Source organism: Mobula birostris, chromosome 1 (genome assembly GCF_030028105.1).
Source record: "Mobula birostris isolate sMobBir1 chromosome 1, sMobBir1.hap1, whole genome shotgun sequence".
NCBI lineage: Eukaryota > Metazoa > Chordata > Chondrichthyes > Myliobatiformes > Myliobatidae > Mobula > Mobula birostris.
Window position 1 is genome coordinate 42,091,633 of NC_092370.1, and position 17,913 is coordinate 42,109,545.

At 38.3% G+C, this 17,913-nt stretch overlaps 1 protein-coding gene across 8 annotated transcripts in view; it reads left to right on the plus strand.

Moving 5' to 3' along the window:
• unm_hu7910 (un-named hu7910) overlaps window positions 1–17,913 on the plus strand; it is a 203,341-nt gene that overhangs the window by 37,826 nt on the left and 147,602 nt on the right. For all 8 annotated transcript variants that reach the window (XM_072254504.1, XM_072254526.1, XM_072254509.1 and 5 more), the window contains exons 2-3: window positions 1,458–1,607; window positions 12,786–12,854. In XM_072254504.1, coding sequence (XP_072110605.1) covers window positions 1,458–1,607; window positions 12,786–12,854 — 219 coding nt within the window. The remainder of the gene's footprint in view (window positions 1–1,457; window positions 1,608–12,785; window positions 12,855–17,913) is intronic.

Here is a 17,913-nt window from a genome sequence, read left to right on the forward strand (position 1 = left end):
AAGTAATTCCACAATGGATCAGATTGAATTTTGAAGTCTTGCAGATCCAGTTCTGAACGATGGGGGAGAATTGATTATTTAATAGAAAAAGGGATTTTTAAGGCTGGTTATGGTACATATAATGAAAGTTGAGAATAGGCATTTGTACTATTTAAAACTATTTTCAGTTTGGAAAAAATTTAAATGGACGCAACCCACTTCAGAGCAAGTGACTCTCAGTGACTTCAGTTATTTTTGGTGATGTCTTCAGAAATTTGTTCCATCCTTAGCATGGGACACCTGCTAAGATATATCCTTGATGCAAAGAATGTGGTGATGAAACAACCTAAAGATCACATAAGGGAATGAGGGGAAGAAAGAACAACATCTGGCTTTAAGCCACTTTTTTTTTGTAATATAATTTTTACTGAGTTTTCAAAAAGAATACATGAAAAGATAAAATCTACCCTCCCCCCCCCCCCCATATATAGTCCTACCTAAAAAGAAAGAAAAGAGGAAAAAAAAAAGAGCCGCCTGGGTATTGGAAGGTTTCCACATGCTCCATGGGATTCAAAATAAATTTGGTATAATTAAGTCACTTTTTTGAACGGGAGGGCCCTTATCACTTGGTTGTGTGGCTGAATTTGTCTGTGCTGTAGTACTGGAGTTGATAGAGGGGATATTTTGTTGTTCTGTAATTGCTGGCTTTTTGTCCCTGAGCCATTTTACTCTCCCAGCCTGTCAATGTCACAAACGTTGGCTGGGAGCCTTTCTCCACCTCTTCAGTGCAGAGACTTCCTCAATCCAACTGTACCTCTTCCTAGAGATGCTGCCTGGCCTGCTGTGTTCACCAGCAACTTTGATGTGTGTTCCTCAATCCAAGCAGCCTTTTGCACTCCCAGACTAGGTGTGACAACTAATGAGCCCTGGCCTCTGACTCGCTTACATTTTACTTGAATGTTTGCATGTCAAAGACAAGTTACAAAAACGTGCATTGGTAGGGTAAAATTCAAATGGAAGTAAAAATTAAATGTAGTTAAAAAGCATTTGTAGTCAAACAACCATTAAATGTAAAAGCAGAAATTTTTCCATTTCTGGTAATCGACCTTTTCTGTTCATATATAAATGACTCTACTACTTATGTGGTTTAATTTGGGATAGGCCCGATGGTCACACCAAGCAGAAGTTTGCATGGCATTGTGGGACTCCATGAAGAGTCTAATGCACAACTGGCAGCAAGGCCACACCGGAAAGGTACTGGCGTTAACATTGGTATTGAGTCAGCTGATCTGGTCCAGTCAGGTTCTGTGCATTGCTGTTGTGACAGTAGCTTTTAATCCAAATCATGCAATTGGCATTTTATGTTCATGTGAGTCTATCCCCGCATAAATGTTACAAATAGAGTGATTTAAAACATACTTGTTTTATCTATTTGCTTACTTACTACAGATGACTAACCATGATTTCTTCTGTTGTAGATAAACATGGCACTAATAAAAATGGGAAGAAAGCCGATGGGCCTTCAGGAAGCTCGTTCTTCATGTGGTTCATGATAATTGCTTTACTTGGAGTCTGGTCATCAGTAGCTGTTGTTTGGTTTGACTTGGTGGATTATGAGGAAGTTCTGGGTAAGTTTCTCATTTTTCAAATTGCATTTTGAGTGAAAGTTCATGTCCTTAAAAGCAAGATATCATGTATGGGGGAAGTTGAATTCACATTACTGTTTTATTGCTCAATATTACTTGAATTATTTTGTTAACTTTATAGATTGGTTATCATTTTGGGTCGTATTCTGTTGTAGTTGAAACACTGGTAGCCAGTGGATGACATACATGTATGTCTCTTTCCATTAGTAAAGTTGTGGATTCATTCCGACTACAGTTTATTCAGCTGTTTGTCCATAGTCCTTGTACATTCTAATCTTTAGAATGTATAAGAACCGTAAAGATACAATCACATACAACTTATAGTAGTGCAAAATAGCTTTCTAGCAAATTGCATTCTACTGGGATGACCTTCCAAAACAATAAGAACTAACTGTTTTATCTTACAGCTGTTAAATTAACTGCTTTTGATTTCCAGGAGCAATTTCTCTGAACTAATTACATGTATTTGTGTGTACTATACTTTAATCCTCAGATGCCAAAAGTTGCATTTAATTAAGAGTTAATAAGATCACATTAAAATTACACTACTTCATTTTGAATCAGCATACTTTTGGAACATTTTCTTCAAAATACTGAGTTTTGGTCTTTTGTTCTATGTGCATAATGACTATTTTCTACAGTTCTTTAAAAGTGTTATTTTTATTACTCATGCAGCAAAAGCTAAGGAATTCCGTTATAATTTTTCAGAGGTATTACAAGGTAGGATTTTCACTGTTCCCATATGTTATAATTTCTACTAGCCTGAAATCTCTGTACAGTTTTGTCTGGACATTATTGTGTTGATCTTGAGATTTGCAGAGGTGATTATTTTATGCTTCAATGTACTTGGTATTTTTAGGGTATTTTTAATTTTGTATATTATGAATGGGAAGATAGGATTTGGCGCTTGTTCATGCACAACTATCATTTCAATGTGTCTTTTTTTATGCTGCAAGCTGGGCTAATTTCAAGGAAATAAGTCCCTTATTTTTACGGAATGATCAAGTCAAGCTTCATTCTGTCTTTCAATCTGGTTTTCAGCTTGTAGAAGTCTGAGGTAGCTGAAAAGTAGGATTTGCAGACCCATAAATGGGGAAGATGGTACATGGTGGCAGGGTGGAGATGTGTCTCTACCAAAGGAAGTGTAAGGCACTCCTTCCCTCTGTTAGCCTGCAAGTCCCATCGGGCAATGTGTGGCAGCTACTTGGCCCCTGATCAGGGAGAGGAAGAGCCCTCAGAGGGTTTGCGGTGAAAAGGGTGAGCAACGTCAATTTCCTGGGTGTTAATCTTTCAGAGGATCTATCCTTTGCCCTACACATTGATGCAATCATGAAGAAGGCACGCCAGTGTCTCTACTGCGCAAGGAGTATGAGGAGATTTAGTATGTCATCAAAGACTCTTACTTACCTTCCCCAGCATCAAGGACACATTCAAAAAGTGATGCTTCAAGAAGGTGGCATCCATCATTAGAACCCCACATCACCCAGGATACGTCCTCTTATTGCTACCATCAAAGAGAAGGTACAGGAGCCTGAAGACACATATTCAATGCTTCAGGAACTGCTTCTTCGCCTCTGCTATTAGATTTCTGAATGGACATTGAACCCATGAACACTACTTCACTATATATTTTTGCTCTTTTTTTGCACTAAATCTCATTTTATATCAATAATTCTCATTGCAATACATAATAAATCTATAAATTACAATGTACTGCTGCTGCAGAACAACAAATTTCATGGTATATGCTCACGATAGTAAACCTGATTCTGATATTTCTATAGATGTACAGTAGAGGCAATTTGGACTGGTTGCATCAGAGCCGGCTATGGAGACTCCAATGCACAGGAGGGTTATAGACTCGGTCAGCTGCATCTTAGGCACAACCTTCCTCACCATTGAGGACTCCTCGAGAGCTAGTGCCTCAGATAGATGGCATCCATCCTTGAGGATCCTCACCTTGCAGGACATGCCCTCTTCTTGTTACTACTGCCATGAGTGAGGAGTACAGGAGCCTGAAGACCCATACTCATTGATTTAGGAACAGCTTCTCTTCTGCCATCAGATTTCTGCAGAGTCCATGAACACTGCAATGAATTCTTTGCGCTTTTTATATATTTTTGTCTTTGCATTATTCTGCTGCCACATAACAGAAAATTTCATTTTATGTCAATGATAATAAATTGATTATAGTTCAATGCTTGGAATAAAATTGTTTTTTATTCATAATCAATATCTTGTGTAAATCATATAATATCCTGTTACTATTGATGGTGAAGATGTGGATGCGGTGAGGACCTACAAGTACCTGGAAGTGCATCTGGACGACAGACCTGAGTGGAGCACCAACACAGAGGCTGTGTACAAGAAGGGCCAGAGTCGCCTCTACTTCCTGAGAGTACTGAGGTCCTTTGGAGTATGCAGTCCTCTCCTTCACATGTTCTACCAGTCTGTTGTCACCAGTACAATCTTCTTTGTGGTGATGTGCTGGAGCAATGGCATCAGCATGGGTGATGCCAACAGGCTCAATAAACTGATTAGAAAGGCTGGCTCTGTTATTTAAGTCAAACTGGACACACTGGAGAACCCTACGGAAAACCCTGGCAATTCTGAACAATGTTTCTCGCCCTCTGCATGCCAACTTGGCTGAGCAGAGGAGCGTTTTCAGTAAAAGACTAAGACAACTGTGCTCTTGCAAAGAACACTATATGAGGTCATTTTTACCCTCGGTCATAAGATTCTATAATGATTTAGCCTATAGCTGGGAAAGTAATCTTGCAGTCTTTGACTTGTAAGTCTTGTACATCTTACTTTTAAGGTAACTTTTTAAATTTCTTACTACTTAAAATATTTGTGCACTTGTAATGCTACTGTGACACTGTAATTTCCTTTGGGATGAATAAAGTATCTTATCTAATGAAAAGCATTTAGAAGAGTTATTTTGGACAACCCTTTCATTGGGCTGTTAGATAATAACTTGAATCATATTGTTCATTTGAGATCTAAAAGCTTCTCTACCAAGATTTATTCATCAAACATTTTGTACTATGCTTAATATGTTGTAATTAGTCTTTATGAATAACCAGGTTACATGTGTGGCTAAGTACAGCTCCAACACCATATACAAGTTTGCTGATGGTGCCACTATTGTGGGCCATATCAAAGGGGGTGATGAGTCAGAATACAGGAGGTAAATTAAACATTTGGCTGAGTGGTGTAATAACAATCTCTCAGTGTCAATAAGACCAAGGAACGCATTGTAGACTTCAAGAGAGGGAAACCAGTGGTCAATGAGCCGGTAATCATTGGAGGATCAGAGGTGGAGAGGGTCAGTAATTTTAAATTTCTGGGTGTCACTATCTCAGAGGACCTGTCCTAGACCCACCATATAAATATTATTATTAAGAAAGCACGAGAGCACCCCTACTTCCTCAGGAGTCTGCAGAGGTTTGGCATGTCATTGAAAACCTTGGCAAACTTCTATAGATGTGTCATGGAAAGTGTGCTGACTGGCTGCATTACGGCCTGGTATGGGAACACCGATGCCTTTGGGTGGAAAATACTATAAAAGGCTGTGGACTCAGCCCAGTACATCACAGGTAAAACCCTCCAAATCATTGAGCACATTTACATGTTGAATCTTTGTGGGTGGAGTTAAGAAACTGCAAGGGTAAGAAATCCATTGTGGGAATCATATATAAGCCTCCATATAGTAGCCAAGATGTGGGGGTTGCAATTGCATAAGGAGCTGGAAAAGGCATGTAGTAAGGATAATGACCCGATTGTAATGGGGGACTTCAGTATGCAAGGGGATGGGGGTAATCAGGTTGGTGTTAAATCACAAGAGAGGGAATTTGTTGAATGCTTATGAAATGGCATTTTAGAGCAGCTTGTTCTGCAGCCTACTTGGGGAAAGACTGTCTTAGATTGGGTGTTGTGTAATAACCCAGATCTTATTCCGAAGCATAATGGAGGAGGCAGTGATCATACTATGATTGAATTCATACTGCAATTTGAGAGGGAGAAGCACAAGTCACATGTATCAGTATCATAGTCATACTTTATTGATCCCGAGGGAAATTGGTTTTCATTACAGTGAAATAAAGGGAATTACAGAGGCATGAGAGAGGAGTTTGCCCAGGTAGATTGGAGGAGGATATTGGTGAGGATGACGGCAGAGCAGAGATAGCTGAAGTTTCTGGGAATAGTTCACAAGGCGCAGGATGTCCCACAGAAGTTGTTCTCAAGTGGCAGGAGTAGGCAACCATGGCTGACAAGGGAAGTGAGGACTGCATAAAAGCCGAGGAAAGAGCATATAAGGTAGCAAAAGTGAGTGGGAAGTTGGATGATTGGGAAGCTTTTAAAATCCAACAAAAAACAACTAAAAAAGGGAAAAGATGAAATATAAGGGCAGACGAGCAGGATACCAAAAGTTTATTCATTTTTTTTATATAAAGAGTAAAAGGGAATTGAGAGTTGATATTGGATCACTGGGAAATGATGCTGGTGAGGTAGTAAGGGGGAGGGGGGGGCCAAAGAGATGGCAGATGAATTTAATGGGTACTTTCCATCAGTCTTCACTGTGGAAGACACCAGCAGTGTGCCAGAGATCTGTGGGTGATAAGGAGCAGGAGTGAGTGCCATTGCTATTACAAAGGGGAAAAAGTGCTAGGCAAACTGAAAGGTTTTAAGGTGGTTAAGTCACCTGGACTAGATGGACAACATCCCAGAGTCCTGGGACAGATTGCTGAAGAGATAACGGATGCATTGATCATGATCTTTCAAGAATCACGTGATTCTGCTGTGGTCCTGGAGTACTGGAAGATTGCAAATGTCACTCCACTCTTAAAGGAAGGAAGGCAAAAGAAAGGAAGTTATAGGTGAGTTAGGCTAATCTCAGTGGTTGGGAAAGTGTTGTAGACTATTATTAAGGACGAGGTTTTGGGATACTTGGAGACTAATGATAAAATAAGTCAGTCAGCATGGCTTCTGTAAAGGGAAATCTTGCCTGACAAATCTGTTGGAATTCTTCAAGGATGTAACCAGCAGGTTGGACAAAGGAGAGGCAGTGGATGTCATTTACTTGGATTTTCAGAAGGCATTTGATCAGGTGGCACAAATGAGGCTGATTAAAAAGATAAAATCCTGTGGTGTTACAGGAAAGATACTGGCACGGAAAGAGGAATGGCAATGGGTAGGAGACAGCAAGTAGAAATAAAGGGAGCCTTTTCTGGTTGGCTGCCAGTGATTAATAGTGTTCCTCAGGGGTCAGTATTGGGACCACTGCTTTTCACATTGATTGTCAATGATTTGGATATGGAATTGATGGCTGTATGGCAAAATTTGCGGATGATACGAAGATAGGTAGGCAGTGCTGAGGGAGCAATGCGATTGCAGCAGGAGTCAGACAAATTGGAAGAATGGGCAAAAAATTGGCAGATGGAATACAGTGTTGGGAAATGTATGATAATGCATTTTGGTAAAAGGAACAATGTACGGACTGTAATCTAAATGGGAAGAAGGTTCAAATATCAGAGGGGCAGAGAGACTTGGGAATCCTTGTGCAAGACTCCCAGAAGGTTAATTTACAGGTTGAGTCTGGTAAAGAAGGTAAAGGCAATGTTGGTATTTACTCTGTGCTTGGAGTAGTGTCAATAGTTTTGAGGCCCCATAGCTCAGAAGGGATATGTTGTCGTTGGAGAGAGTCCGGAGGAGGTTCACAAGAATAATTCTGGTAATGAAGAGATTGACATATGAGAAGTGTTTGGCTGCTTTGGACCTGTATTTACAGGAACTTAGAAGAATGCATGGGGGATCTCATTGAAACCTACAAAATGTTGAAAGGACTAGATAAGGTGGATGTGGAGAGGATATTTCCAGTGGTGGGGGTATCCAGAATGAGAGGACACAGCTTCAAATTTGAGGAGCAACCTTTTAGACCAGAGGTAAGGAGGAAGAGAATAGTGAATCTATGGAATGTTCTGCCACAGACTGCGGTGGAGGGACTAAAAAATATTGTGTGCATTATAATATGTGCTTCAATTTTGTGTGTGGGGGGTAAAAAAAAAATTGCCACTGCTTTTCAAAATTCTCCTTTTCTCAGCATGGTTGTATCTTGAAATGCACTTATTCTGTGAACTCTGCAAAGAGTCAACCCCCACAAGGCAACATCCCAGGCCGAGTACTCCAGCTCACTGACATCTTCAACACATCACTCATCCAGCCTGCTGTCCCTGTATGCTTCAAATCAGCCACCATCAACTCTACATCTTCAGAACTAAATGACTACCACCCAGTGGCACTGGTGCTCACACAAACTCTCATGGTCTCAGATCACAAAAGCAATCAGGAGAGCTCATCTCTGCTTTTTGAGGAGCCTGAAGAGAGCATCCTAACAAGCAGCGCCACTCAATGTAAGGAAACTGCATTGCAGCAGACGGGAAGATTCTTCAATGGGTAGTCAGAATTAACCAGTGCATCACTGGCACCAGCCCTATCGCCATCAAGGACATGTAGACAGAGGTGGTGAAAAAGGGTCAGTAACATCATGAAGGATCCCACCCATCCTGTTCATGGACTATTTGTTCCACTCCCATCAGAGAGGAGGCTACGTGCACACCAGAACCACCACACTCAAAAAAAGTTACTTTTCCCAAGCAGTAAGACTGATTAACACCTCCACTCACTGTTTTATCATTTCTTATCAGGGCCACATTATGTACAGATACTCCTGTGCCTAGTGTTATTGACATGCATATAGGCTATCTTACATATTTACATTTACTGCTTTTATTGTTATGCTGTACTTTATTGTTTTATTTTGTGCTCCATCGGATCTGGAATAACAATGATTTCATTCTTTATTTTACACTTGTGTACTAGAAATGACATTAGACAATCTTGAATCTTGACAATAAGCTGCAAAATGTAGAGGTAAAAACAAAACTGCTAGAGGACCTCTTGAGTCAAACAGCATCTGTGGAGGGAAAAGGATGGTCGATGTTTCGGTTTGAGACTGAATATAATAGAGTGCAGGGGTTCCCAACCTTCTATTAATGCCGCAGAGACTTATCATTAACCGAGGGGTCCACGGACCCCAGGTTGGGACCCTTCTTTTAGTGGGTTGATCGTCAGCACTTCATGATAAGCTGCCTGAACATCATTATTATAATAATTATTAATATATTATTATGTAGAACATTAGCTTGTACTTCTCCAAGCTGAATATTGATAATGTAAGAAGTCTATTTCATCATCCCACTACTTAGAATAAGTATTGTAAATTATAGTGGATAAAGGCACAATTCTGATTACTCCCCTGAGGAAGTAGGTGTCGTCATTTCCTGCACAACACTTTGAGCTTTGGCTCCTCGAATTGTGTTTGGGTTATTATTGTGGTGGCTTTGCCTGTTTTAATCATTTTTGAGTGAATCTAATGAAACTTTGTATGTATCAGACTAGCTTCATAAATACATTCACAGAAAAGAATGTGCATGAAGTGCCAGCTGTTCCAATAACCTTGTTCCACATTGTGACTTCTAGAACACCATGGTTAAACACTGTTTTTCTGAGGGACACACTTTATAAGTGTGAATTTTGTATATGCTATATAAGGAAAAATACTACTTGAAACAGGGAGGGGAAAAAAGATTCTGTTGTGACCCATTCAGGAGATTAGAACTTGTTCAGGAAATTGCATGAAATAGTAGTTCAGCATGAATCATGCCTTCCTCACAATGCAAACGCTTCCCAGTGAGAAACATGCTCAACTTCCTGAAGCAATGCGGGGAGGTACCACAAGCAACAGCAGTTGGTAATGAGCTCCAGAGGTCCTCAGTTCCCTGTAGCAGGTATTGCCTGTTTTAAGCTTGTATCTTCTGGCCCTTTCTAATATCTTTCAACTGGAATGATCTATTAGAAGCGACAACCTAGTCTGTTGACCTTTATCTATCTGGTGATCTCCAGATAATATTGTTGTAATATTGTGCACACTGAGGCATTTCAGGCTTTCTGAGCAGTTGAGATTTTCAAAGCTAGGAATCATTTGTGTATGTAATCCTGTGTATGTAATCCAACAGTGCACCTTCATTCTTGTAAGAAGTCTGTTGGAGGTTGAGCTAATCTTTAGGTCAAATTCATCCTATATCTTCTATGCTCCAGAGCAGGGTTTATCCAATCCTGATAGTAAAGTTACAGTATACAAAAGGATGAGTCATAAAACCCTTTTTAACTCTTTCACTGAAGGGTGTGAGAAAATAGATCTTTTAACCCAACATGCATTAGAGAATGATCCTCTATTATTCTGACTTCATTGTACTCTACTGCCCTCTTGACAGTAACAGTTTATGATAAAATCCTAAACAGATTGTTCATCAAGGGACATTTGAAGTTCAGCCTTTAACGTGCCCTTGTAGCCTTTGCTAAGTTGAAGAAAAGGATATTTGATAAATAGTGCCTTGAACCTGACACAAGTCTAAGGCAACACTGATCCTTGCCTTCCTGTATGCTTTTGAGATCTGGATTACCTACCTACCACAGCCACTAAATGGCTTGGAAAGATGCCACCTATTGTATCTCTGCAAACCCTCCCATTTCACCTGAAGTATAGACTAACCCGTATTCCCAGAAGAGATTACTGAGATGGTCAGCAGAAATATACAAGGATGTGCTCAAAGTTTCAATAAAAACATGCAGTGTACCCATAGAGCTAGAGAATGCTTAGCCCATATCTGGTCAAAATGAAGAAAGAACATTTGAGAACCTTGAGTCTGTGTGTCAGGAGTACATGGAGCCCTCTGTAAAATGGTGGCACAAGTGGATTAAAGGCATCTGTGGAAGAAACCATGGTTCCCATGTTGACTTCACCAATTGCTGTAGAATCCACTGAACCTGAATGGGAGCAAGTTGCCCTCAATCCAGCACCACATTAATGTTAAATATTGCACAAAGCTACACTGGGCCTGACCCCTCGAGGCACCATTAGAAACACTCATTGAAATGGAGCCAGTTTCAAATACAGTGTTTCATATTTTAAAACTGTGAGATACAACCTTGTAAAATAATATAGTGCAAAATACCTCAAAGGTTATCTGAAAGTCCAGGTGTACTGTACTTTATTTGTCCTCCACCTAGTGGCCTTTTTGAACTATTGAAGTTAAATATTAGATAGGTGCTCTTCAAACCCAAAACCTTGTTAATCTTTATCTTAACTTATCCACATAATCAATTATTATAATAAACACGAGATCTTTCAGATGCTGGAAACCCAGAGCAACACAATAAAATGCTGGAGGAACTCAGGAGATCAAGCAGCATCTGTGGAGAGGAATAAGCAGTGGACATTTTGGGCTGAGACCCTTCGTCAGGACTGGAAAGGAAGGGGGAAGATGCCAGAATAAAATGGTGGAGGGAGGGGATAGAATATAAGGTAGAAGGTGATAGGTGATTGGGGGGGGGGGGTAGGAAATAACAAGTTGGGAATGAAAGACAGAAAAGGCAAAGAGCTGGAAAAGAAGGAATCTGATGGGAGAGAAGAGTGGATCATGGAAGAAAGGGATGGAGAGGGGCACCAGGGGGAGGTGATAGGCAGATAAGAGACTACAATGGAAAATAGAAGAAGAGGGAATTGAGAGGGCAAAAAATGACTGGAAGGAGAAATCGATGTTCATTCTATTAATTTAGAGGCTACCTAGATGGGATGTGATGTGTTGTTCCTCCACCCTGGGACTAGCCTCATCATGGCAGGAGAGAAGGCCATGGACCAACGTGTTGGAACGGTAATGGGGATAGGTATTAAAATGGTTGGCCACCGGGAAATTCTGCTTTTTGTGTAATTATAATGATGTTCCTGGATTAGTTATTATTGGGCACCATAGGAACCTCAACTATTTACAATCTGTTTATTAATGACTGAAGTCAAATTTACTGATGGTGCAGTTCAGATTGTTAATTGCAAAATGTTATGTTACAAAGGTTCTGCTGCAAAGAATTGACATGCATGTACATCAAGTAGTTAAGAAAGCTAATGAATTGTTGGTCTTTATTACAAGGGGTGCTGATGAAACTGGCCTCATGTACTGCATTCAGTTTTGGCTTTTGTATTTTGGAGAGATGTATGGGATGCACTGCAGAAAAGGGCAGTTTATTCCTTGGGTTTAAGGGGTTGACAGATGAGGAAACATTGGACATTTGGACAATTAGAAATAGAATTTAAAAGAGTGAAGGGAAATTTTGTTGAAATATACAAGTTTCTGAGGGAGATTAGCAAAATGAATGTTGAAAGGCTGTTTCTTATGGAGTAGCTGTTCAGACTAAGGGGCAAAGCTTCAGAATAAAAATGTCTGTTCATGTTGAGGTGAGGAATTTTTTTTCCATTGACCAGTTTGTAACTATTCAGAATTCTTTATCTCGAAAGCTACGAAAGCAGAGTGATTGGTTTATGATGAATATTGCCAGAGATCTGAGCTACAAGTAGTTCATGGAGTATGGTGAGAGAGGAAGAAAGTGCTGTTGAGGCCAAAGTTGGATAAGGTGTGATCTGATTGAAGGGCAAGGCAAGCTTGAGGGATGATTAGTCTACTGCTGGTTATATTTATTATTATGTTGACTGGAACATAAACTTCATCTACAGCTGTATTTTCTACCGCAACAAAGTCCTTCAGTAGCTCTGACATCCCACGTCTAAGTTGGAATTATTTTTGGATGTGAAAAAGACTAAGATATTTTGGTCATTTTTTAAAATCTGTGACACTAACAAACATGTTTTTACTATTTTTGCTACAATTATGTATCATTATCTTAGCAAATTATGTCTTGTGTAACTCTTGGTATTTCTGCCTTGTATAAATTCTTTCAAGTGACCTTAAGATCTGCATATTACAAAGTTTGTCATTTTGACACTGGAAGGATTAAGTTAGTTATCTAGCTCTGGTGGAACGTCATAAGGTATATTGTGGTTAGAAAGAGCCTTGTTCCTAGTAGCTATTCCGGCAATACTGCTTCTTGTACCAAGTATAGTGTAATGTATATATTGTAATTTTTTTTTTGCAACTTGGGCACATCTGAAACTTCTGTATTTTTTTTATTGTTTTTGTATGCTGTGAATTTGTTCATTGAAATGTAATTCAAAAGGTAATTGTTTTCCTTTTTTATTCTGAATAGGGAAACTTGGAATCTATGATGCCGATGGAGATGGTGATTTTGATGTGGAAGATGCCAAAATTTTGCTAGGCAAGCATATTTTTGTTTTTATCTTGCATGGAATTCCAAAACGGCACCCTTGTTTGGCAGTTGCATGAATGAATTTGGTTGTTCTGAAAGTTTAATTTTAAATGCAGCTGTTGACTGAACTTACATGATCGATGTTAAAAGTTTGTAACCTTATTCTCTGTTTATGAACACCACAACTTGTGAGTTTGGAGATGAGAGCATTCACAATTATTCTGGATGCAGGAGCTAATAAATGTACAGAAGTTTCGTGTAACAGATAGAGGAACCTTTTCATGAAATTGGAAAGAAAAATCTTCAAATATCATTTCAAAACATACATTTGTGTTTTCTCAATAAATAAGTATGCATTTATGTATTATTGTGGGCCATACATTGAATTTATTGTTTTTAATTTGAATGTCAGGGTGGCTTGTTAATATGTAGGAGTTCTTGAACATTATTTGGTGATGGGCTTTGTCAGATTTAGGCAATTAAATTGGTTTGCTCTCAGTCAAAAATGGATACCCCCCCCCTCACAAAAGATCATAGGACTATAACTTGAATGTAAGTAAGTTAATCTGCCATTAAACTAATTGTTCACTATAGTTTAAATGATTTCCAATTAATGCAAACCAGGTGAATGGTTAGAAAGAAAATTCAGTTTGTTTTCAGCTGAATTAATAACATTGCACCAAATTGCCACTCGAGTACACTAATGAAGATATTTTAATGCCAAGTGAAAGAAGGAAATATATTATTCTTCATTGTTTGTGATCGGATGAACTTGAATTATAACTTAAGTGGTGGAATTTTTACCTAATTTCCTGATGCTTTTAAAACTGAACTTTTCTTTTGTGCAGCAGTGGCAAAAGTGGAGATTCTGATTCTCTGTTGTCAGTATCGGCTGTTTGAGCTAGAGCCTGCCTGTCTGACCCATGAACCCTCCGAACATTGAGCTTGGTTTTGGTGTATGCGCTCTTAAAGTATTTAGGGTTGGGTTAGGCTCGGTAAATTTAATAGATTGGAAGTATTGGCATATGTCTTCATCCCTTGGTCAAGAGCAGTGTATGTGCAGCATAGCCTGTCTTTTTTCTGTATTTTTTCCCCCTAGGTTAGTTGACTATGGGGGAGAGGCAGAATAATAAAACCAGATAGAACCTTGGCTAGTGAGGTCCATGTCATATTTTCATTTTGTAGCAAAGTAGCTTTCTAGTCTAAGGTACAGGTATTTGGAATTTGCTTGAGGAATGTGAGCTTCTATAATAGTGATGATATTTCTGCTGAACAGTATTTTGAGTAGAGTAATTATTTATATTCTCTTATCACTTTCTGTCATCCATTGTACAAGTACAATGCAGCAGACAGCTTGCCTTTAGTTTCAGTTGTAATTTTTTGATAACTGGGTTGATGTAGAGTGGTAATGCTATAAAATGTGTATGTGATGATAACACTTTAAATCTGGTGGAGACTATAAATGTTGCTGAAACTTTCTATTTTTAATATTTGAAGACATTGTGAGCAAAAATGGAAGTATATGTTGTATCTTATACCCAACAGGCTCCAACTACTTTTAGCAAAACTTAGGGGTATTAAATCCCAGTGAGTATACCTCCTGACATAATTCAAGCAGTTGTCATTTCAGAATTAGAACTTTGGTCTTCCAGTTGACTAATTTCAAGCTTTCCTGTTTCCTCAAAGGACACCTAGTTGGGAATGCAAAAGGTAGAGGTTGTTCTTGTTCAGATGGCAGGGTGAATGGGGTGGGATGGTATTGAATAAACAGAAGGAAGAAGAATTAATTTTCTTTATAACACAAGCAATGATGTGATTTTTAACAGCTGATTGATCCCAACTAGGACACTTAAAGTAGCACTCCGCTGTTCTATATTCTTCCACTTCTGTCTGACCACTTCTTCTTTCTTTTCTCTCCTTTTTCCCTTCTCATTCTTATTTAGGCCTCACTAAAGGTGATGGTAGTAATGAACAAATTGGTACACTCGAGGAGGTCCTAGATATTATAACAGAGGAATCCTCAGATTGGGTTTATGGTTTCCTCTCATTTCTGTATGATGTAATGACGCCTTTTGAAATACTAGAAGAAGAAAATGAAGCATCAGAGGATGTTCCTGGTACGTCAGAGAATGAAGGGATTAAGGGGAAAGAAAATTGTGTCATACTGGATTTACAGAACCAATAGCAGTCATTCTAAGTACCTAGATGAAGTTGGGCAAAAAATCCAAAATAAATCCACAAAGAGGAGCAAAATAAAATTTGTGGGGGCGGCAATTGGAAGTTGATTTGAGGTTGAGATGTTATGTGATTTCATTATTGATGTCTAAGATGCATGATTAAAATGCCTATGAATGCTTTGTTGCATTGCAGGTGACAATAATGGACAGATATAAATTATGTGAAATACCTTTTATTCTATGAACCCATAGGGATGTTCATTATGTAATTGAATCCTTCATGTGTGTATATATGAAACCTTGTTATAAATTGTCTGGTTGTAACAATTCATGCAAGTCTTTTATTGGCAGCTTTTCATAGGGAGAAGATATACTTATCTATGCATTTAACTTCGTTCTTGTGTGTTTATTTTTATCCAGCTATTTATTTATTTACTTTCTCTATTTGCATTAAACAATAGAGAAGTGTCATTGGATTGAGACGTTAAAGTACTAAGAAATCTGACTAATGCTTGGAATGATTCTTTGTGCATGATTGTATAATATAAATATGTTTGCATCTTGTAAATAACATTTTTATAATCTCGCTATTTGAATATATGAATTTATATGCACTTTTGTATACTAATATATGAAGGATCCTTGTGTCAAAATTGATGTCAGCATGAGAAATTTGCATGTTGGTATTCTGATGTAAATTAAACTAAATGAGCATGTCTAATGTAGTTTCTCCTGATTATATGGTTTTACGAAAAGATAAATAAATGAAATGTGAAGATACGGTTTTTTGCTTGCCATTATTTAGTAATCTGTATAAAATGCATTCAACTGCACAATACTCTCATATGCATTCTTGAGGAATATTTAAATTGCTAAGGCAATAAAAGCTATCATCCAAATGCTGGTAGATGGGTACTTGATGATCAGCGTGAATATTTTGGGCTTTTTCTGTGGTGTGTGACTCTATGAAACTGGGCTCTTGATGGACTTAATGGCAAAGATATTTCAATTCTTTTAATGAACAAACACAGTAAACTTTAAAACAAAAGACTCTGTACTCAGTCATTAAACTTTAATATTTGATGCATAACTGCTCATCATAAGGCCTAATGGAGTTTCATAAGAGAACATGAGGGTAATAGAAGTAAAATTGCTTGCAATTCATATTCGATAGTCAAATAAAATCAAAACCCTAAATTTTGTCAAGAAAAGCATTCTTGTCAAAAGGTGTACCTCTCAAAAGTATTGAAATGTTCTATGAAATTGCTGTAGTAGAGGATTCTAAAAAAAATTGGAAAAATCTTGATTTAAATTTTTCATTTTCTATTTTTGCCATATTCTAGTAGTGATGGAATTAGTGGTGTAACTGGCAGTACATTCCTCCCAGATTGCATCCAGCACTACACTTGCCTCTGCCAAAGCAGTGCTAGTATCAGGATTGTTTGCTTCTACCCACACAAGTTGCACAACAAGCCCTGATACTGGCTCTGCTTTGGCATGTGTAAAGTTGCAGTTTTTAAAATTTAAGTACCATCTTTGCCATGCTGTACAAAATGAAACATGCACAGAGGATTGTAATTCGAACAGTGGCACACTGCAACATCAACTGCTTTGGGGTATGCTTCAGCGGATATCTTATCAATGCTTTCAAGAATTCTTTTTGAGTTGATGCCTGACAGCAACAACGTTTTGGAGGTGAGCAAGTTATTGCCACCAGAGTTTGCTGGATCTTGATGGGGAGCTCTCTTCAAGATCAGTAGTGACAGTGTTTTCACTGTAATGCAAACTCTGAACCAATAATGCTTTAGTTTTGTAGGTCACTTGATTTTGTATCTGGAAAAAGAAGTTATTTTCTTTTAAAAATGAATAATAGCTTTATAGCTGTACATTTTTTTTGCTACAAGACAGGGAACTTGTGCCCCATGTGTACCTCCTCATTGACATTACCATCTACTGATAGTTGCGTAAAATTAGGTTGATTATCCAGTCCTATACTGGTGAGCAATTTGGATTGTTGGAGTACAGTGAATGAACTTTACAGTTTACCATGTTCCTATTTCATTATAGATAAATATGTTTTTCCGTTTTCTAACTGAGTTGTGTGTCATCAAGCTTCAAATGTATACCTCTGTATTTAGAATTCTATTTTTGAAGGTTGGTATGGCAGGTGGGTTTTGGTGACAAAAATGATGAAGATCTTGATTAAGTTTGTTAGTTCAGTTTGACAAAATTATTATTGTTTGTAAACCATGGTAAGGGTTTTTGAAGTAGTGCAGAATTATTTCTTGCATGAATTTGGTATCGTGAACAAAATATGTTGGCTTTAAAGCTATAGTTTTAGACTGGGGTACAAAGAGAGAGGGTATACTGATTAGGTAGTAATATTGTGGCCCTGCTTTAGTGTTTTTGTATAACTACTTATAGTGTGGGTCTTAAAGCTTTACTGGGTGGCTTACTTTTTGAGGTTTAACTTCATCTCAATGGAGGTCAGCCCCCGCTTCGCCCACCCCAATCCCAAGTTCTTTTGGTGCATATCGGCTGATACAGAACCATCCTGCAATTATTCAGAAAACTGTTTGTTGCAGCAAGCAACCAGCTAGCATACATTTGTGCATTTGTTCTGTATCATAATGATTTGTGAATATATTGAATGGTTTAGCGCAGTTTGATTTTATTTTAAGTAGATGAAAGGTTAGAGGTTTGTAGTTTTTCCTTATATCATGCTCTAACGATTCTGCCATAGCCAGAGGTTGAGTTTTCATCTCATTGGTAAAGCTTTATGTATTCAATATTTGACTTGCTGTCAAGTTAGCTGGAATTTAGGTTCTGTTTTTCACCTGTTCTTGCATTTAATCATTTCATTTAATTTTTTTACTTCAGTATTTTGGTTG